The 27,683-nt window shown below is 40.5% G+C and overlaps 1 protein-coding gene across 3 annotated transcripts in view; it reads right to left on the reverse strand.

Moving 5' to 3' along the window:
• DYM (dymeclin) overlaps positions 1 to 27,683 on the reverse strand; it is a 209,594-nt gene that overhangs the window by 106,381 nt on the left and 75,530 nt on the right. For all 3 annotated transcript variants that reach the window (XM_054283294.1, XM_054283293.1, XM_054283296.1), the window contains 5 exons: positions 25,648 to 25,830; positions 22,027 to 22,205; positions 15,859 to 15,984; positions 8,322 to 8,435; positions 6,975 to 7,069 (listed from right to left, as the gene is read on the reverse strand). In XM_054283294.1, coding sequence (XP_054139269.1) covers positions 6,975 to 7,069; positions 8,322 to 8,435; positions 15,859 to 15,984; positions 22,027 to 22,205; positions 25,648 to 25,830 — 697 coding nt within the window. The remainder of the gene's footprint in view (positions 1 to 6,974; positions 7,070 to 8,321; positions 8,436 to 15,858; positions 15,985 to 22,026; positions 22,206 to 25,647; positions 25,831 to 27,683) is intronic.

A 27,683-nucleotide genomic window follows, 5' to 3' on the forward strand; every position in this document is an offset into this window, starting at 1 on the left:
GTGAAATTAACATAAGCCTGAGGTTAAAAATCACATTTAGAAAATTTAGCAAATAGTCATACTATTACGATAACTATCATTGAAATAATTTCTTTCTAGCACAACCTATATGTGATTCAAAAGAGGACAAAAGTTATCTTTTATTCTTGAACAGCTCAGACTGGAGGTACTTGAGTTTCACTATCAGAAACCAGGGATTTTTGACTATTCCCCTCACGTTATTTGCAGAGGCAGATTTCACTGCTTTAGTGAAACTGTTCATTACCCTCAATTCCTTCCTTTCTTCTATTCTTTTGATTAAAAAAGGAATGAGAAAGCTAATGCTCAGAGGGTTCACTATTGAGCAGTACAAAGCTGATGCTTAGAGGGTTCAGTATTTAAAACTCTGGCCACAGGGCACTAATTCCAAGCAGCTTCATCTTTTATTATGTTATAATTTAACGTGTGAAGTCTCTCAATGTCTGCTGCCATGGGAGCAGGAGCAGCCTCTTTTCTCTAGGGGCTGCCATTGTGAACACTTCTCTGGTATGATTAAGAGATCAGTAAACTGAGATTTAATTTAATGGCCCAATTAAGAGATGAAGATTTGAACCCAGGTTGTAAAACCCTTGCCTACTGATCATTCCTACAGTACCATTACAGCCTGGCCAAGCCCAGGCTCCTGGTGTGCATGGTGTGATACAAACCTGTGTGTTTCAAACCATCCCCAGAGCTGTGCAGTTCTAAGCAACATAAACCCCACGCTCCAACAGTACCGACGGAGAAGGAATGGAGGAGGGTGGAATCAGCTTTCATGTTGTGTGTTAATAAATGTATAGGTTATAAATCAGTCACTTAACATCTCACTAGCATTATCTTGCTTTTTGATTACTGAAAGCTGACGTTCCTGGAATTAAAGAGCCTTTCAAAATAAGGTTTCCTAGTGTCAAAGGACTTCAACTCCCAAATCTGGAACAATTCTGGGAAGTTTTTAATCTGAAAAACGGCTCTAATTTAACCCCATTCATTTCCCTGCTGTAAGAAAGATGCCAGAACTATGAGCTTAACAAAATTACTGCATACTCTATTCACCTAATTCTATTTGCTCAATTTAGACATCTCAGTTGAAGTCTAAAATGCCAACTTAGCTCAAATCTTATAATTTAAAAATCACAACTCCTGTATGAGAAAAAACACTTCTGTTCTATACCCACATTTCCAAGTGAGAATTAAATTAGAAAGCACACAAGTTTGAAGCATTAATGCAGCAACCTGGATTATGCTTCCAAGTTTTTCCCCTTAAGATGCACCTTTGATTTTATGAACTCCATCTCAGTAGTTCTCTGCTCCAACTATCCCATTACTATTCTCCAATCGTAGAGGAAGCTCTCTGCTAAAGAGCTTCCCAAAAGCACTGTGGACATCAAAGAAAAAAAAGCAGGAAAACCAGAAAGCTCAGAGTCTAAAGTTGTGTGGGAGACAAATTTGTTTATCTTCCTATGTGAGCAGCCTAGAGAATTTTGAGCCAGCAATTACATCTCATTATTGGCACTACTAAATGATATTAAGCAATTGGCAAATTTTAATTTCATCACACTCACACACTAACAATTTCAGATGTTTCAGTTCAATGTGGCCTCTAACACATGGGTCAGATCACACAGGTCTTGCTGCTCTGTAAGTATTTTTCTTCTTTGTTGAAACACAGTGATTCATACAAATTTTTCTGAGCAAAGAATGGATGAAGAGCAGCCCTGGGAGAAGGAGCTGGGGGTGTTGTGGGTGAGAGCTGGGCCTGCCCCAGCCTGAGCCCCCTGCCCTGGGCTGATCCCCAGCGTGGGCAGCAGGGCAGGGGGATCCTGCCCCTGTGCCCCTGGGCTCAGGTGAGAGCCCACCTGCAGAGCTGCCCCAGCCCTGGCTCCAGCAGCACAAGGAGCTGGAGCTGCTGCAGCCAGTGCAGAGGAGGCCACGGAGCTGCTGCCAGGGCTGGAGCCCCTCTGCTCTGGAGCCAGCCTGGCACAGCTGGGGCTGCTCAGCTGCACCAGAGAAGCTCCAGGGACACCTCAGAGCCCCTGCCAGGGCCTGCAGGGGCTCCAGGAGAGCTGCACAGCCCCTGGGGACAAGGCAGGCAGGGACAGCACCCAGGCAATGGCTCCCACTGCCACAGGGCAGGGTTGTATTAGGTATGAGGAAAAATTTTATTTACAGTTACTTTAAGGAAAACATTGGACAGGGTTTCGAGCAACCCAGTCTAGTGGAAGGTGTCCTTGTCCATGGAATGGAAGGTGGAATGAGATAGGCTTCAGGGTCCATTCCCACTGAAACTATTTTGGGATCGTATGAAATAAGTTGCAGTAGCAATTCATTGTTCCTCTAGAAACTCACACATTACAGCTTAAAGACAATTTTCAGTTCAGCATAAACAGGACTTTAAAAGCACTGTTTAAAGTAACATCCTGTACTCTTTTTCCTAAACAACAGTCATAAACATTTTTGTTCAGGAAAATCCCATCAGACTTCTGTAAGAGGAAACCATACCAAAGAAATTAAATTACTAACACAGAAAACCATAAAGCAAATAAATGGTTTGGTTGGGGAGCTGAAACTTCTCAAATACAGCAGTATGTATCATCAAGGGTAGCAATTTTCACAGTAGCTTAAGAAACATAATCAACCCTACAAAAATATGAAGACTTTTTTTTACTGAAGAGTAAAAAGGGCATTCAGGGCTTCATCCTCCTCGGATTTGAGGAACTACAGCAATGCAGACAGACTTTACAAGCACTGATGTTTAAGGACATCCCTCACAACTTATTTTAAAAAAGAAATAAACAACGTTTACAGCTGGTACACAGGCTTCCAACTTTGCTCTCCAAGCAGGTACAGCAGGGCTGTGATGACACTCAAGCACAACCTACTGCATCCCACAGCATGCTCAAGTTACACACATCTCTGATCTTAAAGCACACATTCTTCTCTAATTCCATTTGACTCCTGCCAGCATCAGGAGAATTTACACAAACCTCTTTCCTCATGTCATTCCCTGAATCTCACTGAAACCTCTGTGACTACCAGAGAAATCAACACAAGTGCAACAACAGAATTCTTGGTGTCTCACATAGCCCTGCATATGAGCAGCTGTGGTGGTTATGTACAACAAATGGAAAACTGGATGATGTTTCTAACCCCATGAAATCATTTGATGCTAAAAGTCCACGTCTAATTAGTGAGGTGCATGGCAACCTCTAGTGGCATATGCCTGCTTAGGAAACAGAAACATTCCAAAGCATGAAGCTGGAGGAAAAGCATTTGCCTGAAGTGATCAGCCCTTTTCTTGTCACTAATTTTATTAGAATGACATGGAGAGGAGATGCCAGAACACAGGTGATCTAAGGAAGACTCCAAGTGTTACATATACTACAGCAGTCAGGCAAGCTGCAGAAAAGGCAGATATCATGAACGAAAGCTGTTGCCAAATAGGTTAAAGGAATCAATGCAAACTGACTTGCAGTGTTGAGTGACAAACTGAATACTCGCACTACGATGCAGGTACATTTAAATATAACTTTAAGATACCACAAACAGCAGCACTCCACAGTGCAGTGCAGTACCACCCTCAGCAATCTGCTGATAAAAAAGCTCTGAGTAATTAAATACAAACCCATGGTGGCAGTGCATAGAGAATCTCAGAATATTCTGAGCTAAAGGGACCCACAAGGATCTTAAGAGTCCAACTCCTCAGTGAATGGCCCATACAGGGATCAGAGAAGGCAAGGATTTCAAAGTCAGGGCAATCTACAACAGAGGACATCCAACACTAAGAGAACCCTGGATCTTACTAGGAAACATCTATTACTTCTATTTTTAACTTCCAGCAGCTGCTTGTGATAGATTTACACAAATCAGACAATTTTCATGCTTTGCTGAAACGTGATACAAATTACCCAACATTATGAAGTTGTATTTTACTGAACTCTTAAGTGCAAAACATGAATATTCCCAGCTCATTCTTTCACAGAAAATAGTCTTCAGAATTTAAAACAATTGGCTGTCTCTGCTCAGAATAGGATTAGGAAAAAGCCTGTGTGGAAATGGAATTAATTCTCACATTAAGGAAGGAGTCATTAGAGCATCTGGTGAGGTTTAAATTATTACTGTCTATTCAGTTGTATTGCTAAGCAGATTTTAAGTGTTTCAGAGCTACTTAATTTAGAAACCTATACCCTGAAATACTTCATGTAATATAAATACTATTTTGTTTTTCCTTCACAGAAAACGCTTTCTGATTAAGATGCTTGTACTCTGACGGTGAAGCAGAATAGGAGCATAAACATATATATATTCTGCTTTGTCATCATGAAACAAAGCTGGGTCCATCACTGCTGGCAAAATTTAGTAATTGTGGATAACAGACTTCTTAAGGCAGAAAAAGGAAGAACCATATAAGTTCCTCAGGAAGTACATGTATTTGTACTGCTTTTCTTGCTAACTCAAACTTCATAGCAAATCTAGTGTATTTTGAGAGGAAATCAGCTCAAAGTACTCCCTCCATCATGATTAAACCTGCCAAGGAGCCCAAGGCTGTAAAGTTTCTGAGAAGAAAATGCAGTAAAGTCTAACAGGAGACAGGCTGCTCCTGGAACTGGCTCTTCCTTCCAGCCTGCTCATGTCCTACTCCCACAAGACACTTTACAACAGATTTTAATACATTTTTAAAGTCGTGTCTTTTGATTTACAAGCAATCATGATCACAGCGACAAATTAAATTCCAGCCTTGGTGGTCATTTTTCCCTACTGTCCAGATATACAGTTTTCTAATTCCAGAATAAGATCCTCTTTCCCTAATAATCCTCTTGTTTTTGCTGGTTGTGTTTCAAATCTAAAGTCACCTCCTTCATTACAATTTACACTTATAATAATATGAGTGCCTGGCTACAATAAGACAGAAGCTTAAAACCAACAGCATGGAATGCCTTTGGACTATTTAAGAATGTCATAGTATACATAACAGAGATCTTATTGCCTTTGGTTTGCTTCTTCAGCTGATGAGTATGACCATTTTCTCTACTAACCCTTACATTACTTCCAGGCAGAACAATACAGCTCCAACTCTGCCAGCGCGCAATGGCTGGGATAGCCAGCATCCTTCTCTCTGCTGTCCTACCAGACTAACATGTCTACAATTCTCCAAATGCACTGAGATCTCAGACTAATTTACAGAATCACAGAATAGAACTATAGAACCATTTAGGTTGGAAAAGCTCTTGATGACCATTGAGTCCAACCATTCCCCCAGCACGGCCCAAGGCCACCACTGACCCATGTCCCCAAGTGCCTCATGGCTTCTAAACACCTCCAGCGATGGGAACTACAAAAGCTGGACTCAATGATCTTCCACTCTGACAGAATCTCCTTTCCCTGTTTTCTGCCATTCACCCCCTTGCCTTCTTTCTGCATTCATCAGCGTCAAGCAGCAGAACAAGTCTTGTCTGCTTCCAATAAGAATTACCACACCTAAAAATCAAGCAGCATTGTTAAAGTTATGTTGTAACTATTCAGGTTGAGAGACATTAGGAATAAGGCTCTCAAACATTAGAGGATCCTAATAAAAAGCTGCATGAAATGAGTGAAAGTGAAATTCTTGGGTCTTGAGACTAGCAAGTAACTGCTTCCTGCCCCTAATATACTCAAAAGGACACATCTCACTTTGGGCTGCAGAAACAGCCATAGAATAAAACAGAACAAAATCAGAACCCAGGATTCTAGGACCAAGCTCTGGAGTGGCAAATGAAGTATCACAGTAAGAACCAGACCAAGTTTTTGAGAGTCAGAGAATTGTATCTCACACCACACCAGGATCTCTGATTTCAGAACATTTAAAAGGCTTGGAAAATTCAGACTTCAAGTCTATGATTTGAGAAATGAGCACAGCAAATATTTAAGACAATGTCTGTGGCAAGTAAGGGGAAAATAGCTCCATTTCAAACTCTGAACCCTCTTTACTTCTGCCAAGGGTATGAAAAGAGGGCAAGTGTAAGGCAGGTGAAAGGCACCAACACAATGCATTCATTGGTAACCTGTCCTACTTATACCACCAACCATTTTCAAAGGAGAAGTGTCTTGGAGAGAATTAAATCCTTAAGAACAAGCTGTATGTCATGTTAACCCAGTCCTTGACAAAGTGTACAGGTACACAATTATTATTTTTGGCACGCAGTCTGTACCTGACAAGCCCTGTAACAATTTATTCCAGATCACATTAAAAAGGACCTTCCTAGTTTCCCTTGGAGCGTGGAGCAGGGCTGGCTGCCAAGATGAGAGGGATGCCTGGTGCAGGGTTACCTGCCTTTACAATGTGCTCTGCAGCACAGAAACACAATAGGAAGGATCAACTTCAATATCTGCTTCTTCAAAGTTCTGGCCTTGTTTTACAACCAGAGCAGATACTGACTATTGACTACTATACAGGATAAAAAACGTAATCATTTGGAAAACATAGATTTAGGCTTTATTGCTCATATTTGCAAAATGATCATTTAATTATGTCTGATTTTAAAAACAGACGTTTTGCCAAATATGCAGGAAAAAATAAATAGAGAATCCATGTTGTGAAGCACTTGAGAACCACCACTCAGTGAATTTTTATAATAACTGAACACATGACTGAATTTGCAATTAAAATAAACCCCTGAAAACCTTCTGTTTTGAAGGCAGATATTGAGCTGTTCTGTTAAGAGGATCAAAAGGCAGAAGTTTCTCAGACAGAGAAACTAGTATTTTTACTGTTCATTCAGAGCAGGTTCAAATATAGAGCTATTAAGATTTATTCTGGGATTATTTAGTTACTCAGTTATCATTTCTGCTGTTTAGTTCATTGGTATCTACAAAGACATATAAAATTAATGTTTCTGTACTACTAAGGCATACAAAATTCAAGCTTCTCTACTCCAGAGTTTCAGCAGAGATGATTTTTCCAGCAGGGTTTTTATATTTACCTGATGATCCTCTGAGCAGCATACTGATGAAGTGAGCGGAACTGTGCCGACATATTTGCTAAGGCTGCCAGACAATTTGTGTGAAGGTATTTGTCCTGTCAGAAAGAAGAGGAAAGATAAAAAAACCAACACATCAAACTGTTGGTTGGATATGCATTGACACCTCTGGCAGGAGTAATTCAAAAGACTGAGTAATGTATGTTGTTTTCAAAGTACAGGAAGAAATGCAAAGCATATATACTCGGTGAGGTTTGAACATGCTTTCTTAAAATACCAAGCTTATAAAAGAGTGATTCCATACAAATTTCAGAGTGTATACATACATATATGTATAGGCATGTTTGCATTTGTCTTTCAATCTTCATTTACAGTTGCACCACAGCTGTAACATATACACAAAGACATTTTCTTCCTCTCTACCTTTCTCTCTCTCCCTTTTGTAGTCTTATCCTAAAACTTCCTACTTCACAACTCTGAAGTAAGGGACAATCATACCTTACTTCAGAGCACTGGTCCCCATTTCAGCATCCCTGAAACCATTTGGCCAGATAAGCATTTATCTGATGCCCTTTCAAAGTCAAGGGTTCTCGCAGAATGAAACTTGTCTGTTTATCCAATCCAAAGGGGATATATTTCCCTATTCAAGTCTAAAATATTCATTTACATAACATAACAGATTCTAAATATTCCAAATATATGCCAAATTTGTTATTATTCCTTCCAATTCTTTTTATCATTTAAGTAACATCCTTAATTTTTGCAGTTTAAAATGTATTAAAGATTTTATGTAATAAATTCTGTGCCTTGAATTGTTGAAAATATTCAGAAATGCATGATACTATGTTTGCGTTTGCAAAAAAGATAAAAAACCTATTGTGCATTGAAAAATGCACAAAATCAATCTAGGCTATAAGGCTCTGAAATTAAAGCAGTTTTGCTTTGCCAGACCTCAAAGAGGTCTTCAGGCCTAGTCCCTGACACACTTCCTAAAAAACTAACAATAAATAGACCTGAAATTCCTACTTTTAAGTCATTCAGAGAGGTAAATAGCCTATAAGGAATCACTTCTTCTCATGAAACTAAAGAACTCTTTCTTCTCAACTGAAGATGGGCTTTATGCCTGAATGAAGGTCTTCAGAGAACCATACTCAGTGAACTGGAAGACAACACAGAAATTGTGTTTCAAGTTCACAAACACTTAGTTAACACAGCTGATCTATTTTCTTCCTTTCTGCAAAACCAGATGACAACTGGATGCAATAGAATTAATAAAATCCCACCCCCTGTTTGAAATTGAATGCAAGCTGCTGAGGTTAGGAATTCACAAGTGCTCAACACAACTCTTACCCTTGTCCGTGTCATGTTGTACTGGATAGTTCTTATCACAACCAGTATCAGAAGACTCCCAAGTGAGATCTCTGTTAGGACACGCTCAGCATACCAAGTAATGTTTTTCAGTATCTGCAAAAAGAAAAAATTAAAAGAAAAGGGCTCTTCAGCACCTAGGTCTGAATAAGAACATAGGAAACTGTCTGGAGTCTCAAATTCCTTAAGACACAAAAATTTGTTTCCAGTCTCAAATGTTACTTAATTTTTGTACTCCAAAGCATAATTAGAACAAAATTAACAACAACAACAAAAAAAAAAAAAAAAAAAAAAAAAAAAAAAAAAAAAAGTCAGACCTCTGCAGCATTATCACCTAGTAGATCTCATCAACTTTAAGTCATATGGAAACATAGCAAGTGTAGAAAGATGATTACATTTGGCATTTGCTAATTTCTATGCCCTGTGCCACCACACTTATATACTCATCTTTACCCTTGACACTTTATGAAGTCTCCATTTACACCCAAGACACCTGAATAATTCTGCTAAAGCCTTGCCATTTTCCCTCATCACTGGCTGGGCAAGAGGCAGCACACAGGAGCTCTGACTGATGGGCAAGAGCACACACACTGAATGTCGGGGGCAGATCAACAGTGTGTTGGCTTGACACTGAAGCATTTCCCTTGAAAAGTATGAAGTCTCTTCCCCTAATACTATGAGAAAGTCATCAGCTAGATTAAGAGCTTTGTGCTTTTCACTGCCCTCCACTATCAGGGTGGATGAAGTTAATCACCATTTCCAAGTTTACTGCAGAAGGAGAATCAATCCACTCTTTCCTTGTAGCCAGCCAACCTACATGGAGGAAACACATGTACCCAACACCCTGCCTTGAAGGACTGGTAAAAATGACTCAACAGGAACTGTCCTAAAAACATGGAAAAGATCCTCTATAAATTCAGGGTTATTCCTGGTCAAAACATAAATATGTTTAACAACGACTACTGCACACAAAGCTATTGCCCTGTGTAACTTCAGAGAGAGAAGAGAGACTGCAGGAGAGCTGCAGAGGGATTGGAGAGACAGGGCACAGGCAATGGCTCCCACTGCCAGAGGGCAGGGACAGATTTTGGCACATTGGGAATTAGGAATTGCTGGCTGGGAGGGTGGGCAGGCCCTGGCCCAGGGTGCCCAGAGCAGCTGTGGCTGCCCCTGGATCCCTGGCAGTGCCCCAGGCCAGGCTGGATGGGGCTTGGAGCACCTTGGGATAGAGGAAGGTGTCTCTGCCCATGGCAGGGGGTATAACCCCGAGATGAACTTTAAGGTCTCTTCCAACCGAAACCATTCTGTGAGTCTGTACCTCTGGAAGCTCCTTCACAGTACAAGAGACATTTGAAACAGCATTCTTACTATGATTCATGTTTATTGGTAAGCCTAAATTTTGAGATATAAAAATATTTTTTTATTATATACGAAGAGACGAAATAAAAATTCAGATATTTGAAATAAATTTAAAAATATTTTTTTAAAAGCATCTCCATTTTCACATGCTGCCCAGAACCTGGATCTTTGTCAGCACCTTCCTATTTCCCACAAGGAAGCTAAAATGAAGCCAGTGACTGTAACCTACAGATGGGGAAAACACTATTTTATGGCAAGGGTGACAAAACATCCCCAGGTACAGGCTGAGGTGTAGTAAACACCTTTTGCTAAAAGGACCAAAAAATCAGAATAAGGGGAAGACAGAAAGACTTGAGAGGTATTTAAGGAGAGAATGGTCAAGGCTGAGGAACAAATAGGAAACATGAAATCACTACAAGAAAGTGATTTCCACAAATAGCAGGCGATGAGTGGATGCGGAAACCAATATAATTTCTGGTTATAGCAAGTTACTAATACTATTTTAAAACAAAGTGATGATGGTATAAATGAAAACAAGTCATCCAAGGAGTTTCAGTAGTTGGGATGAACAACAGTGATGATTAACAGGAAATGCCTGAAAGACAAAGCAAAATATTTTCACAAAAAAAGGCAGCTGAAAATTCTAAAAGCTGTTAGTGTAAGTAATTAATGAATCGCACGTACGAACTGCAAGAAGATACTCTGCTAGTGGAGAACTTGATCATCCCAAGGCTGCTAAGAATAAACATATGGTAAGATACAGCAAGTTCATGGGTTACCTCACAAATGCAAAATGCTAACGTAAGTGTAGACATCCATCCTGGTTGCCTTAATTATAATTTCTTAATAACAGCTTATTTATGACTATGTGAATGTACCTATTCTCAAGAGAAGATTTTATATAAAGAAATAAATTAACCACTTTGACAAGTATCTCAAGCAAATATCTCAAGCTGAAATATCTGAAGCTCAGCATTGAAACCTTCCAAACGAAAAACATATTGTTATATGAAGAATACAGTATATGATCATTAAATAATGGTTACTCTCAGTAATGCATAAATATAGCGGGGATAAGTTGTGGTTGCACATTTCATTTCCTGACTTTTAAATGCTTATTGAAAATGTAACAGACCTTTTAAAAAATACAGCAATGAAAATGGGTAGTATAAAGTACTATTTGTTTTGACATGACACACAATGTAAATTGAAACCAATAGTACATAAAGGGATGTATTTCCTGATGATTATTGAATAACTAATTTCACTCAATCTGCTCTGAAATGATACCCAAGAGTTTAGGCTTGGGTTTTTTTTTTTTCCCTCTTAGACAAAATACACTTATTCTGGCCAAAAAACCATCAACTTAACTGATTAAATTTCTAATAAGCTAATTTTTCTAGTCTCTGATTTATGAGTGAAATAGCAAAGCAACCTCCTCCCACAAATAAATAATCCTGATGCTTCCTCCCACCCTCTTTGTTGCTATTTTGTGGAGCACATCCCTGCACTTCACCAACCAAAGTGGAAGTTCATGAGTCACTCTATGCTGGAACTGAGAGCAGATTCCATCGTGCGCTCTCTCCCACATGGTGTCCCAATGGGATAAGAGGAATGGGACTGGGACAAGTTAAGTAGTCTCAAGTAGTACCTTGGGCCCTCAAAGATCTCCAGACACATCTTTCCCATCCACCATGGATCTCTGTTGTATATAGAAGCCATCACCCTTCCTGTTGTCCCTCCCTGCAGCTTATTCCTGCCTCCTCGCCCTCCCAGACCCCATTCCTTCTCAGCTCTTTCTTTTACCTGCTTCCACTCCCCCTACCCACACCTTATCATCACAGAACCATGGAATGGTTTGTGTTAGAAAGGACTTTACAGCTCAACCCACCTTCCACTGTCCCAGGCTGCTCCAAGCCCCATCCAGCCTGGCCTGGGACACTGCCAGGGATCCAGGGGCAGCCACAGCTGCTCTGGGCACCCTGGGCCAGGGCCTGCCCACCCTGCCAGCCAGCAATTCCCTCCCAATACCCCATCTAATCCTGTCTTCTGTCAGGGTGAAGCTACTCTCCTTTGTCCTACCCCGCCCATCCCAGTCTCTCATCAAAAAGAAGCCTGACTTCACCTTCCTCAGCTTTTTGTCTCTGCTCCTATCCTGCCTCTTTATTCACCTCTCTTCTCAGCATCCCAAAATCTTACCTACTTCTTGTTTAACTCTTGTCCCTCTCCTCTACTGCACTCATCCCATGTTCCATGCACAGCCAGTCCCAGCCTGTTTCAATTTTCTCCCAACTGCTGTCACATCAGGGCTCCCATTCTCACACATTTTCCTCAAGACGTGGAGGTGGCATTTGGGGACTTGAGTCATTGGTGGCCTTGGCAGTGCTGGGGGAATGCCTGGACTCGATGGCCTTGCAGGGCTTTTCCAAGCCAAAGGGTTCTGTGTGGTTTCAAGCCCTGCCAAGCAGCAGCAGAAACGTCCCTGGGAGCACAGTCCTGTCCCACGGGAGCTGGGAGCTGCACTTGCACAAGCTGCAGCTCGTCCCTGCCTATCTCAGCTGATAACGTGATCCCTGGGCACGGGAGGATGCACACAGCCCAGATGGCTCTGGGAGCAGCAAAATGAGAATATTCAGTTTCCACAGACGTCAGGCCACCTCCGGCTGCGTCCCTGCTGCGCAGATGGAAACAGACTGCTCCCTGTGCCCACAGACTGATAATTTGGTCACATTTAGTCATATTATCAGCAGCAGAGCCCTGGCACAAAGGCCACCTGCCAAATTTCAGATTCCTAATGCAACACATGAAGTTACCAGGGCTCATTAAGTAACACGTTGTCAGCTGAAAGCATGGACAAAGGCATGTTAATGCTCCAGTCTCACCCCAGAAACCTTCAGTGAAACCTTCCTTGAAACTCTGAAAATATCAGCCTGGGAAAAAAAAAGGTAGTTACTGAGATAACTAGTCCTTGAAATATACTCTTAAAAAATATATATTAATCCACAGTTATAAAGTTACATACCAGAACCTGTTAGCTCTCCTCTACACTGGGGAAAGCAACCTGAGCTGAAATGGCGATTTCAAAAACAACAGCAGCAACCACCACCATCCACTCTGGGTTTCAGAGGCATGAAGCATGAAAATACCTTAAATTTCAAAATCCTTTACTTGGAACCAGTGCCTCCACTGACCAATCTCATTGGTTTGCAAGTTAACACTTAAAAAGGTAAAGAAAGAAAAGGCTTCCTCCCTGAGGTGGTCTTGCAAGAATAATTTTAAAATAAATTAAAATGTTTTGATGATTGATTATTCTTTTGCATACCAGGCTCTTGGATAGTTCCAATTTAGGGAGCACAAACTGCAAAGATGCAAAGAGCAGGAGCTCAGTTTTACATACACTAAGCAGTGATATTCTCAGTTTCCCACAACTTTACTCATGAGATATTTTCTGACACACTAAAAATAAACAGTTAAATCGTGATTTACAGTGTATCACCATTTACTACAGCACAAAGTGCTACAGTAGCACAATAAGGTTACTGCTACATCAAATATCTTATGATGTTATTAAAATACCTTATGATGTTATTTTGATGTATGATGTAATTTTATTTAGAATTTCATAAATCAGAGACAAAAGAACACCAATACTTGTCCCTCTGGGGAATTCTTACATTTACTTGTTTACTCTGCTATTATAACTATTGTTATTATTAGTGAAAGAAATTGAGTTCTGTGTGGTTACAGTGACCCCACTGCATTAAACCAATTGCAGGGACAGGACCTATGATTTGGATCATATTTTCCAGGCAGTTAAGACCACATTCATTTTAAATAAAAAATGCTTCAGCATGCTACAGCAGTCAAAAAGAGTTTCTGTGGTTTCCTGAGCTCCTTACCAGTTGGTATAATCACCAGATTTATAAAACTTTGCTCACTAAAATTAATCCTAAAAATCAATAAATAAATGTGGGTTGAATGCCACAAAGGAAAATAGCCTATAAATGAACTGCACAGTCATGGCTCTTATAAGAACAGTACACAGCATACACAGCAGAGAGAAAAACAGGTTGATCTAAAATACAGCACATTCTTTTTTCTTCATCTTTTACCCAGGTGATGGAGGGAATAAAAAAGTTCTGCTGTAACTGCTAAAATCTGGTATGTACTTGCATGAATGAGGTTTATGAAACTGATGCTAGATGCCTACATTTTACAGAAAAGCCTACACAGATTTTCTGACTCCTACCATTTTGCAGACCTATAATACCCTCTTAGGCTTTAGGAGATGTGGAGTCAATAGCTAAGCAAGTATGAGACTAATTTCATACTTAATACTAGAGTTTTTGAACAGTAACTTGCTCATTCATACCTGAAAACATCAATTTAATTAATTCAAAGACTTGGGTGAGGGGAATGCATTTGTAAGCATGACTTTGAAACTTTTTTTTCCCTTACACTTATTTCCCTCCTTTGGATCTGTAGGAATGTGTAGGAGAAGCTCACACAGACAGGCCTGCAGCACCTCACAGCCACCTCTCATTATCCACCTAAGAACCAAATCCAGCAAAACTCTGGACTCACAGCACTATTAACAAATGGAACGAGGCACCATGGGGCAGGAAAACACAACCACAGAGGAAAGAAGCAGTTATTGGACATCTGAAGTAAAATCAAAAAAACTGTGAAGAAAACGGCAGAAGCAAAGTCACGACTGAAAAAAAGATCAGTGCAGGGTTAAAGGAACAAGGTGGGGTTTGTGTTTTTATTAAGGTACAAGTAGTAAACCAATATCCACATTGCAAGCGAACACTACAACTCTGTTGGCAGGGTGAGCTGAGAGGCAGGATAAATCAGACAAGAAAACTTGATTTATGTTTTCATTCCACAGCTGGATTCTCATTAAGGAATTCTAGGGAAAACTTCCACTTTTACTCATCCAGTAAGGAATTTATTGAAAGACTTATTGAATTTGTGCATTGTGTAAAGCCTCTAAAATGAACAAAGAGTGACAGGGGAAGAGACTGAGGCAGGAAGAACACCTTGCCTGCTGAATTCCCACTCTACACAAGCCCAGTTTATGAGAGAGGATAAATGTCTCTGTGACACAGAGCCTAAAAATGCACATCACACATGCACCTCTGGTGCACATGTACAGGTTCAAGGCACACAAAGTTGAAGGCAGGAAAAAGTTTCAAGAAAATATTTCAGTCATCTGTATGGTTACTATAGGTGCTCCTAAAAGCTGCTTCCAAAAAAGTATTCCCAGGAAACTGCATTAAAATCATCTCTTCCTGCTTTCTACACACAAGCTATACTAAACAATATGGAATTTCAGGGAAAAAATACTGTAAGTCTGGAAATTCACCTGGGAGAGAGTTCTGTTTAGGAACCTTGAAACTTGCTTTCAGCATTTTGCATTTCAACAATTTCACAAAAATAATAATTCACAAAGATAATAATTTCCCCAAAAGAGAATTTCTGTGTCTCAGTCAAAAAATTAAATTAAATCAGTGCAAATATCTCATGTAGTATCATAGCTTTAGAAGCTGGGAAACTAGGACATAATTGTCCAAGGTATTCTCCTGCACAGATGGTCAAAGTCCATCAAAGCTAGTAAAAATTTGGCTCCTGCTATACTGACAACGTAAAATAGAAATTAATCTAACAGAGAGACAGAAAAAGAAGTGCCAAGTAAGGAAGTAACATTTAGTATGGAAAATACAACTCCAGCTAAAGGCTGCATCACACTAGTTAAGCAAAGTTTTTCAAGAGAAATAAAAATAAAAAAGGTTTCCTGTTTTTTTTTTCCTCTTCTAGGCCCTCCACTTCCATGGCAAACATTCAGCACCTTTGAGGCAGCCTGCCCAGCTATTACTAGGCTAATTTGTAATAGGGATCACCAAAAAAGACAGAGAAAGAGATATTTGCAGCAGTCTCTCTACAGGAGGGAGTGTGTTTGTTCATTTCACTTGGAAAAAGTTTTGAAAGCAGTCTTCAGGTTCCTTCTTCTTACAAAAGAAAGATGTGTATGCCATCAAATTTGGATGAACTCATACAGCCTCTGCTGAGGGAACAGATTTGCCCATGTATCTTCTTAGAAGTAAATATTTAGATTATTTTTAGAGCCGAAGGATTATTTACCAAAACAGCAACTCACCACTTCATGAATGGATCGGTTGAAGCCATCATCCTCAGTGAGGATCAGCAAAATGATAAGGGCCATGTAAACATGGTGTGAATTCCTTTCTTCAACGTGATACAGGATTTCAAGAATTGGCAGAACCTTTAGGGAAGGAAAAATGGGTGTATCAGTTTAGTCTTCAAATACCTCAGACACTAAACAGAGGAGGCTCTAAAGGTCCCATGCATTGCCCTGCCCTTGACAATTCTTACCAACTCCTCCCTCTGGAAACAACTGCCCCTGAGCAGCGACATACAGTGTCCAAACACCTTCCATCTGCTTCATTCTGTCCCACAAGAGAGCCTAAACAAGTGTTTTCTTGTGGTCAGAAATGGAATTTCAATCCCTAATAAATGAGATTCCCAGCCACAGCAGTTACCATAACCTCCAAATGCTTCAGTCCTCCTCTCTACACTACAGGGAGAAGAGAATTGTTAAACAAGATTTTCACCAGTCCAAGCAGGAAAACAGTTGTGTCTACCCATCTGTGCTGCCACAAGCCTGCTCTGAAAAGCCTTTCCTCATCAAACCTAGCCAAGCACATCAAAGCTGAGGTGAACAGAGGCATTTTGAGACATGAATGTAAACTCCATTTTGGTGTGTAAAGACAATATCAGGAAAAAAATCCCAGTTTGGGTTTGGTTAAGACTAGAAGAGGCCTGTTTTTCCAATTTTAGATAATATGCAGCCAAAGAGAACTGACTGATCATTATTATTAGAGTTCAGCCCAAGGTCTTGCAACATTTCCACCAGGATGAACAGCTTAAGCCAAAGCCTTGCAATAATAATGAAAATGAGATTTCATTGCAACAGCAAGCATACCTGAATGCTAGTCTAAAGTTAATCCAGATGCAAACATTGTCTCTCTACCAAATGAAAATTAGCTTTCTACTGGCTCAGTACAACGTGGCTTCCCTGGGCTGCAGAAATAGGCCGAAATCACAAAAAAGCCCTGGAAAAAGGAACTGGAGAAAGCCCTCAGTTCCAAGAAGCTTCTAGACACCTAAAAATTTGCTGTTTTTCAAAACAGGCCAAAGGCAGCTGGATGAATCATGTGAAACCTATTCTGGTGAGCAGCCAGGACACCAAGTGCTTCACAAGGCTCTGAAGTTACCAAAATGTTCTCTTACAGTCAACCATCCTCGAAGCAGTTGGGACATACTAAACCAGTTTTTATTAGAATGAAATGAGATTGCTCTGAATACTGCAGGCCACAAAACCTTTTGACACATGCTTTGGTCAGGGTCAAGAGAAGATGACAACAGAAGCTGAAGGAAAATATGCTTACAGTAACATCTTTATTAATATTAAATCAATATTAAAATCAAACATTTTTTTTAAATTACATGTTGCATCCTTGCCGTTTCAAAGGATCCTTCAGAAACCTCTCTCCCCACTGGAAACTAGAGTACCGTCTTTGTGTTTTCTGAGTATCAGCCTTGAGTAAAGACAAGGTTTTCCCTAGAACTTCTAATTAGCACATAGACAAAAAAAAATTGTCCTTTTTGTTGGATGGGGAGAGAGAGAGACAAACATCATGTGTTGGTCCACCATTCAACTTGTTTCCATCTCCAACACTTGCATGTAGCTTTGCACTGTAAAAACTCTGTCATTTCCAGGTCCAAGAGTTATTATAATAAGCTGGATAGAGCTGGAAGCAACATAAAACTAATGAAGAATTGCATTTACAACTTTGCAGTGAGAACAACAAAAGCCTTGCTGAAGGTAACCATCGGAACAACTTAGTTTTCCAGACAGATCCCAGATGGAAGCACAGGATGGTTTGAGTTGGAAGGGACCTTTAAAGATAATTATGACTCAGTCTGGTTGTGTCAAACCATACAAACCACTCTGGCAAAACATACTCCTTCAGAATAGCTCAAAATATCCCCTCTCTCTACACATATTAATACTAATTGTAACTGAAAAAGTCCATTCATGTTCTCAAGCGCTCCAAGTCCTACAAGTGTGTGGCTACAAACTACATTTAAAAATACATGATACTGAGACATTGCAGCCATTCCCCTACAAGCCAATATGTCAAAGTGCTGTGACTAAAGCTCCACACTTGCTACTGAAGAGTAGTCTGGCACTCCAGACCATGGCAATCAGTCCTCCCGCCCCAAAAAAAACCTCTGCTGCTTCCAAAACCTCCACTCCTTTGGCCACATTTCCCTTTCCACTCCTCTTTCAGGCTCTGTGCCATCTACACACTGGACAAAACTCAGGGAGGCATATGGCAACTTAATTCTGTCCTATGTGCCATTTCTGGATGGAACCAGAATCAATTTGTACACTTTTCATAATCCTTCCTCCTTACAACACTTCTTCCTTTGTATACTGATTGCTGAGGTGCACACACATCTTTAGGACAAGTATTACTGTTCTCAAAACAAAAACTAGTTAACAAGCAACCACTTCTATTAAAAAGTTACAATAAAGATTCAATTAAAATTCTAATCATATGAAAATTAAAAATTTTAAATACTCTGGGGAAGAGGAGTCTTGGGTGGAACCTGGATGAGACAGTTTTCTTCAAAAGAGGAAGACTTTTAGGTAGTTTCCTTGAAGAAGTCTGGGTCTGAAACCTGGGTCTCAGGTCTCTAAAAGAATTCAAAGAACCTGAGAGATGCCTGGAAGGAGTCCAGGAGGATTCTGGAAGAGAGAGATTCCTCCAAAAGAGAAGAATCCTCTCAGTTAATATTTTAATTATATTAAAATTTATCTAGACTTTCAACCAAAATACATTTCTATACTTGTGTGCTGCATGCATACATTAAAACTTTTATACCTATCTTCTTACGTAATGGTTTTATCCAACCTTATATTGAGAAGAGAGCCACCACTTCTTTTGTATTGCTGACCCTTTTCTCACAGCCATCACACCACCTCTACTGCATCACTACTAACTCTCCTCCCTCAGGAGCAGCTTTCAACTGGCAAGAAACAGCCACCGTTAAAAAGTTACTTTTAATCCCCAAAACAAGTGGCAGGTAAAAACAGAGACTGAAAATTGCAGGTGCTATATCCAGTCCAAGGTTGGTTTCCCCAGTAAAGTCTAAAAACAGATTGTCTTTAGCACTCAACAAAATACAAGCAGCAACCTGCTTAAGACAAATTTATACTACAGGAAAAAATATTGCTGTAGTATCTGCTGATATAAATACATCACCATGTATGTTATTTCATTCCAATGATGTTGAACAGCAACAAAATCTCCATTCAGCAGCCAAAGAAAACACATCGAATAGCTCGTTTCTTACACACAGAAATCTAACTTGTATATTTACTTGCAATACTGGTGCTCATTGCTCTTTCAAACAGAAGAAGGCTTGACAGACTCCCATCCACAGACCAGAACACTATGCTTATCAAAAAATGTGCTAGCTGCCCTCTATTTCATCTGTCCCACCACTTTCTGGAGGATCCCTGCAAGCACTTTGAAAAGTAATGCCCAATACTACATGTAAACTTCTCTAACATCAGACATTTAATCAGTTATTTTAAAAAATGAAGTAAAGAAGGACACATAAAGATGCTAATCATTTTGCCAAGCAGAATTATATTAAAAGCAAAAAAAGGTTCTTTATTAACAATAAAACACGAAGTCCAACAGAGGGTGAATGTATTTAGCTGTAACTGGCAGAGGGAGAATCATACAAATGAGGAAGTGAGTTGAGACAGTATCTGTTATACCAGCTAAGAAAAACAAACTTTAATTTACAAGTTACACTAAAGTTGAAAAAGAGCAGAGACACATTTCAAAAAATCCTTATGAAATGTTACAGAGCACCTTCTGGTGATGCTTCCTGGGCACAGAAAGGGAGACAAATTAAAACAGGGGAAAACACAACATATGGGATGCACTGAGTGCAGTGAAACAGGAAGAACCTGCAAAACCCCCTAAAGTTTAGGATGAACTCCGAGCTGCCTGTGGACATGATCTCTCACACAGCACCTATATAGCTTACACCCCATTCATCCAACTGCCTCTGCACAAAGAGGCCACTGATTTAAACCACATGCCTCTAACAAGTCCTCCACCCCCATTCAAAGATCATTTTGACTCTGGATTAATGACCTTACTGTTTTCCTCCCATATCTCTGGATAGTGGGAATCAAACCTCCAGACTCCTGTTTTTTGAAGGATTCCCCTTTATGAAGGCACATACACATCCCAAGGTTCCCCAAGCTCTTCTCTGACCAGCTAGAGTTACCTTCCTAGCCCTCTCACAGTGTTATTGCTAACTTTAAAGCAAAAAAAACTCCCATGTTTCTCAACAGGGATGCATTTTTCAACAGTCTGTAACTATTTTTAGTTACAGACTATTGGAAGTACAGTCTGGAAGTACAACACCAGAATAGTGCACAGCGTATCAGCACCACTCTTGCCAGGGAAGCCAGCTCCAGTACTCAAGTCCCTTTATCTCATTATCAGGTCTAAGACTGAATTATCCTTTTTCATCACAGGACTGTAGTTAGGAGGTCATGATTTCTTTGTCCACTAGTCCTCCCAGCCCTCCCAATTCTTTTTGGTCTGGCTCAGCCTGCCTTACTGAGCAATTAAAACTGCTCTTCTCAGTTGGCTGCTGCTTATCCTTATCTACTGGCCCAATAGAAAAAGGAGGATTGAACAAAGATGTCAGTTACTAGTCAGTAGAGATCACAAAGAAGCAGCACGAAGAGCAAATTAAGAGAAGTCCCAAATGTTGGTACTGAAAAAAAAAATCAAAATACTCACAAAAACATACTGTTGACTTTTCAGTGATGCTTTTCTGAGTTTTTCCAGCTTTTCCCAAGTGTTTAAAGTTGCTGATAATGTCTGGGATTTTCTCACTATATTTTTTAGGTGATAATATATGAAAATATCCTGCACTGCAGAGTATCTGAGTACCTGTATCTTGATTTTGACAGATGCACCACACTGTTTTTCTGGAAGCTTTACAGTGTATCAGACACCATAATTATTAAACAATGCACACACTTGTCTAGAGCAACCTGGGATAGTGGAAGGCATCCCTGCACATGCAAGAGCCTGGAACAAGATGGGCCTTAAGGTTCCTTCCAACCCAAACCGTTCTAGTATATGCTGTGAGTCTAAAGATACAGCAAATTGTTATGGTTAACAGCTGTTAACTTGTCAAATCACACACTAGCAGCCCCAAAAATTATATGTGGCCATTTGTTCACAGAATTCATGCGAAATGACTCAGCCCTTGCCTACATAATCTGCCATGGACACAGGAGCTCAGTCTTGAATCAATTCAGCATCACCATCTCACCCCAGTTTGCCAACAGTGGCGTCTATCAACTCTGATTTTAGCAATACATCTGCTAGGACTTGGACTGAAACCAAACTCACTCCATATCTGCCATCAAACAGGCAAGGGATCTAATTACCTGGCAAGATTTCAAATATTAAAATGGAAAGGGTCCTCTATTCTGTTACCAATTCCCCTAGACAGCCATTATCTTATTAAAGGAATGCTTTTTAATAAGTAAGATTTGTTAAAGTGGTTTGTGACATTACTAAAGTGGGGAGCATAAGCTAATTTATAACCTACAAAACCATACCAGGTGTCTGTTATATTGGCCATTAACCACAATCCTATTTAAGCAGCTAAAAGGCACTACAGTTGTATTTCTATAAAATCTGTGAGCTGCTCCTTGAGGAGTTTCAGTCTTAGGTCAACCCTGTAAGACATTTGGCATGTTAGTCCAGTCACAGCTCATTTTGTTAGCTATTACTCCTGAAAGCACAGAGACAGCTTGTGCAACTTTTTGGCCTGAATATCCAAAAGCAATAAATAAAATAATGAATGGAATGATATCTGCTACCAGTTTCTCTACACAATGATCAGAAGTGGGCAGGTTTGACCTGGGTCATGATAGTGGCACAGAGAAAGAGGGAATCCAAGATGGTCTTGTAGCGTTAGCAGTACCACCCTTGACTGCAGCGACATGCTCAGCAGCACACTCCTGAGATGATGTAACAAAAATGCTTAAGTGAGCTAGAACTGGCAAATGAGTGATCCAGAACCTGTTGCTCCCACTGCAGAACAGAGGCCCCTGGCAGCTGGTGAGACCCAAGTTCACAGGGACAATCCCTGGTGAGGAGAATAAAGGAGGCAGAGCAAGACTCACCAGATTCTCTATGTCTGTCCGTGCCAACACGTAGGTGCGCACGTTGCTGTTCTGATGCAGAAGCATGTATAGGAGAAGAGTGGCTTGATCAGACTTCTGCTGATCACATAAAGCTGTGTATAAACTGTTAAAGTTAATCTGGAAAGCGTGTGGATTTGATGACGAAAAAGCAGTGTTATCTGAAATAAAGAAATAAAGTCTTTAAAAAATACATTTATCATTCAGTTATTTGTTAATTTTACAAAATCTCTGGGGGAAATATTTAATACACCACAGAAAGGCGGAAACAAAAATCACCCATGATTCTTATTACCAATGGTCATAAACCATAATAGAGTCTCATAAAGCTTCAGCTGTGCCAAAAAGCTGAGGTTATCCTCCCATATGAACTTCAGTAAGACACCCAGTACCTGCACAAAACATTCATCCTTTTTCATGAAACAATTTTGTTCCTCCATACCACTTCCACTGCTAAGAAGGAATGTGATCCCAGGAGCTGCTTCAAGGGGGCCAGACACAAAGTCTTCTCTGGAAACAATATACCAGTGATTAACTAACAAACCCTGCACATCAAACTTACAGGTTTAGTTCTCTGCCATTAAGGCAGAGTCTCTCCCATCCATCCCTCTTTTGGTATAAAGGGTGGATGTGCATAGGTTCAAGATTACTGTGATATCTCAGTGAAAGGTAGGTGTCAGGACTTTAGAGGTGTGTGGTGGAGAGTTTGGTGAGTTAACTGATGTAAAACATCACATCACATTGTCTGACATCCCTCAAAGTAACAGCAGTTTGTTCATAATCACAATACATTCTGTGCCAGGGCTGGAAGTGAAAATAAACAGATTTCTGTTCGCAGAACCTTTAGCAGCCTCAACAAAAACATAGATCTGCACAGATACCTAAGGTCTAGAAATTCCCCATGGAAACAGAAAAAGCTAGTACTTACAGGGGGCTTTTGAAGAAGATGGAGAGTGAGACAATTTTATATGGGCAAATAGCCATGGGATGAGGGGGAAGGGTTTTAAACTGAAAGAGAAGACATTTAGATAAAAGATCAGGAAGAAATTCTTCCCTGTGAGGCTGATGAGGCCCTGGCACAGGTTTTCGAGACAAGCTGTCCCTGGATCCCTGGCAGTGTCCAAGGCCAGGCTGGACAGGGCTTGGGGCAAGCTGGGATAGTGGAAGGTGCCCGTGCCCAAGGCAAGAGAGTTGAAACTGGGTGATCCTGAAGGTCCCTTCCAACTCAAACCACACTGTGGTTCTATGATTTTAAGACCATATTCCTACTGAAGTTTGCTAAGTAGCTTTCAACACAGAAGAGCATGGCAGTCATCATGTATTTTGAACAACATTTCCACCCACTTTGGATGGAAAAAGTGCTTGGAATTGCTGCAGGAGCCCTGCAGGAGCCCTGGCTGCCATTGGTTTTGTGGGGCCCAGCAGACAGCGTGCTGGGGAGTCATCACTCCTCTTGGCCAGGGCAAGGGGGGACAGCTCCAGCCATTGAGCTGGAGGCAGCAGGAGGCCCTGGAGCAAACAGAACCCCTGCCTGCAGGAGTTGGGAACCACATGGAGACGCAGCCCCACGGCAATGGAAACCCTGCCTGTCCCAAACCCACGCACCCGCAGGCGCCGGAGAGACTCCAACCTGGCCTTCCTCAACTACTGACCGTGACTATGGAGCAGCTGGATTAAAACCTTCCTGCTTTGGGCAGGAATTCCCCTTCAGGAGGAAAAACATGGATGTAGACAGCAAAACCAGAACAATTCAGTCCTTGGTGCCACAGGTCATTAGCTGAGACGCTCCCCTTGGCTTCGCAGCTTCACTTCTGTGAACGTTTAAGCCGAGCCACTGGGATTTACAGCATTTCACTATCAGTTTTATTAAAGGATACTAAAAAGTCCAGTAAAATAAAAATCTAAACAGAATAAAAGAAACTTACCAGCAACACTAGCATATCTTGTATTATTCTGCAGAACAGTAAGCTGATCAACAGAAAAATTAAACTATTCTAGACCATGAACAAAAAACCCCCATCCTGAATTCTTCTAGTTTTGTCTCAATTAAATTATAGAATTTATTTTTTAAAAATGCCAATTTTCCTTTTATAGTATATATTATTACTGCAACCAGCTTCTTTTTTTCCACATTACTTTCCTCTTACAAACCCCTTAGAATGTTCACAGAAATCAAATTTAAGCTCAATTATGAGTATTGCTAGCGAGAACAAGTTTCTGGGAAACAATAAGTCATTCCATCAACACACACATGTAGAGAAAATATAGCTTTTCATGCTACATTTGACACAAAATAAGTTATTTCAAAATTTTATAATGATGTATGTATAGCTCACTTTAATGAAATACATTACTGGCTACTGGTGGCATGAAACAAAGTCAACCAAAATACAACATTAAAGAAAGCTTGCGGTTTAAAGACAGAACAAAACAAAAACTTTATCAACAATTTGATCTCAACCACCTGTAAATGGTATCCAATAAATCAAAGAAGCATGTTAGGACTCAGAATTCTTCTTATGAGAACAATCCTCCACATTCACAACCCAATAAATTTTCATAGGTAATGGTGAATTAATTTAGAGCTCAACCTGGTTAAAACTTAATGGACAAAGGAATACAAAAACTCCCCAGAAGAAAGTGCATAACTCAGGATATTACTGTGGCTTCACAGGTTGTCACACAGCTCCTGAGCCCTGTGCACAGTGCCAACCTGTACAAAGCCAATGAAAGGTAAAACCACATGGCTCAGGTTCAGAGATTTAAGTGTGGATAAAGTACACATGGAAAACGGTGGAGTCCCCATCCCCACAGGGATTTAAAAGCCTTGTGGATGTGGCACATGGGGACAAGGGGTAGTGGTGGCCTTGGCAGTGCTGGGGAATGGCTGGACTTGGAGGGCATTTCCAAAGGCCCAGGCTGCATACTGAGCTCTCTAGATAGCACAAGCTGTATTAGGGCATTCCCATGTTCAAATAAGACCCTCTGTGAGTCAGTGCCACATGGCACACAGACTGGATTCTGCCTTCTCAAAACCCAGACAAGCACCAAAACAACTCTGAAACCTCTCATACGTACAAAACTCATGGAAGTGTTTATGTTAAACATTTTTTCTTACATTTGAAATAAAAGAATACAGTCAGCAAACCCAGGCAGCAGTTCATTTATTTACCTTCTCTCTAAGGACCATGACTCCAGGGAAAAAAGTGCTACAAATTTTTAGGGGACTCCTGCAGACTCTTGGATAATCAATCTACTTATAGGTTAGTTTTATGTATATTTTATGAAAGTATAGAGTCACAGAATCATCAAGGTCAGCAGAAATCTTCAAAAACTTCCAGTCCAGGAAGTAAACTGGACCAGGACTATGAAGCTTTCCAGTATTTCTCAAGTCAGAAGAATAAAGTATCCTCCTTCTGCCCCCATCACAAAGTCCCAGCAGCTGAGGAACTCCACCTCAAAACCCCCTGATAAAAACGTGTTATTACTGCTCTTCCATGGGTGTGCTGGAAGGACAACAAATCTTGGAAAGAGAAGCTCTAAGCAATCACAGCATCTTAAAACTCCATCAGCTCAGGCTCAGAAGTAAGAACAGATACAAACCTTGTGTGTTCTTGAAGGACATGATGGCTTGTCTGTAGGGGTTTGGGGTGTCTGGAGTGTCAGTCAGGTTGGCCAGGACCAGCAGCAGCAGCAGGCTCTGGCTGGCCAGAGGGGAGCACTGCTCCAGCTGTGCCGATGCTTTGCTGCCCACCCCACCCAGCGTGAAGACTGTCCACAGGCCAGCTGCAGAGAAAACAACAATAACAGGTTTGGTCATATTTTAATAAACAAGGCTATTTTAGAGTGTAGGTTTAGATTAGATATTGGAACAAAATCCTTCTCTGTGAGGGTGGGCAGGCCCTGGCCCAGGGTGCCCAGAGCAGCTGTGGCTGCCCCTGGATCCCTGGAAATATCCAAGGCCAGGCTGGATGGGGCTTGGAGAAACCTGGGACAGTGGAAGGCGTCCCTGCCCATGGCAGGGGTGGCACTGGATGGGCTTTAAGGTCCTTCCAGTCAAACCATTCTCTGATTACACAATTGTACATTGTGCATTTACAGCTCCAGTAATAAGGCATAATGTATAAAGCCAATGCAATGTCCCCAGAGGCTGCTTGAAAAAATTCTCATTATCACATTGCTTAAACTTTGATGATTGGGACTCAAATGCAGAGTCATTTCACACTTACAGCACTGAAAAGAATTAACTCCAATACTAAACCACAGCATTTGAAATTCCTGTTCCTAATTACAGCAGTGTTGGTGAAACCAAATGACCAGCTACATGACCAAATACTGATTAGAGGAGAAGGAGCATCAGAGGAGGAATAAAGGGCTCCCCTCATCCCTCTCCAGCAAATCCTTTAGTCCTTATACCCTTGCCACTGCTCATGGGAGTGTATTACACAACAGGAAAAAACTAAGAAAAGCACTAGAACTGAAACAGAGATGCTGCAGACTCAGTATTATTGGAGTACAAAGTCAGAGGAAAGGATAAAACCTCTATGTTTTATGACATCTGGGCTCTTCATACATTCATTCCAAGGGAGTAAGAAGCAGCCCCTCCTAATCACACAGTATTAGATTCACCCCAAATGCCTGCCTAGCAGTTCATTTTTTTGAGTGTATCTTGAAATTTTATTACAGAGACTAAGCATTTAATCAAATTTAACAGGTCAAAGCTTTGAGTTATACAGGTTAAAAATATTAAGTTTTACTTAAAAAAAGGTAAATCCTTATTTCTTCTTTTAATTAATGCCTAAATCAAAAATTAAATAGAATACAGCTTCTTAAAGAAAAGAGAAAAATTAAGAAAACTTAATTTCCAGTCTTCTAGTCATCAAGCTTCAAGGTGTGAATGATAAAATCTTCTAAGTCATTTGAATGCAAAATACTAAAGTATAACCAGTTAAAAGAATTTTAAGTACTTTTAGCCCTACAAGATTTCAAGCCTTCCAATGAGTACTTTTCTTCACATGTAATTATACAGTCAGATTATGTAACAAACCAGTGCTCCCTCGTTAGGACAATTGCAGGACAATTACTGCCATGTCATAGGCAAGGGGACTAATGCCACTCAGTGTTAAGCAGCTTGAGAGAGTTCTTATAATAAAAAGTACTATAACTGCAACCTTATTAGCAAAAATTTCGTATTACATTAGTAACCTTTTATCACCATGTTTTTCACCCACAGTACTTATCAGAATGAATGATGTTCACCATGAAGCTTTTCAAGTGGGTTAACCAGAGAGGTAACATGCAAAGAAACTTTTTAAAAACCCTGAAACAACTGTACATTTATCATCACATGTTAAAGAAACTAAAATTCATCAGATTTCCATTTTTAAATCTTAGTGGTTTTCATTTTCTACCACCCCATCCTTCTGTGGCTGCCATCTGCCATTACGTCTTTCCTCAATAGTTAGGAAAAGAGGGATATGGCCAAAACACCAGTGATTAATCTGAATCTTCCACCAGGGAGAACAAGGTCATGATGTCCAAGAGACATCTGCACATGATTATGTGGCCCAAGTAAACTCCTGAAGTTCTCTTGTGCGTTGGCAAGTCCTCCAGAAAGCCAACCCCATGTTACAGGTTCA

Source organism: Melozone crissalis, unplaced genomic scaffold (genome assembly GCF_028551555.1).
Source record: "Melozone crissalis strain CALT ecotype California unplaced genomic scaffold, PUWL_Pcris_2 ptg000036l_1, whole genome shotgun sequence".
Lineage (NCBI taxonomy): Eukaryota > Metazoa > Chordata > Aves > Passeriformes > Passerellidae > Melozone > Melozone crissalis.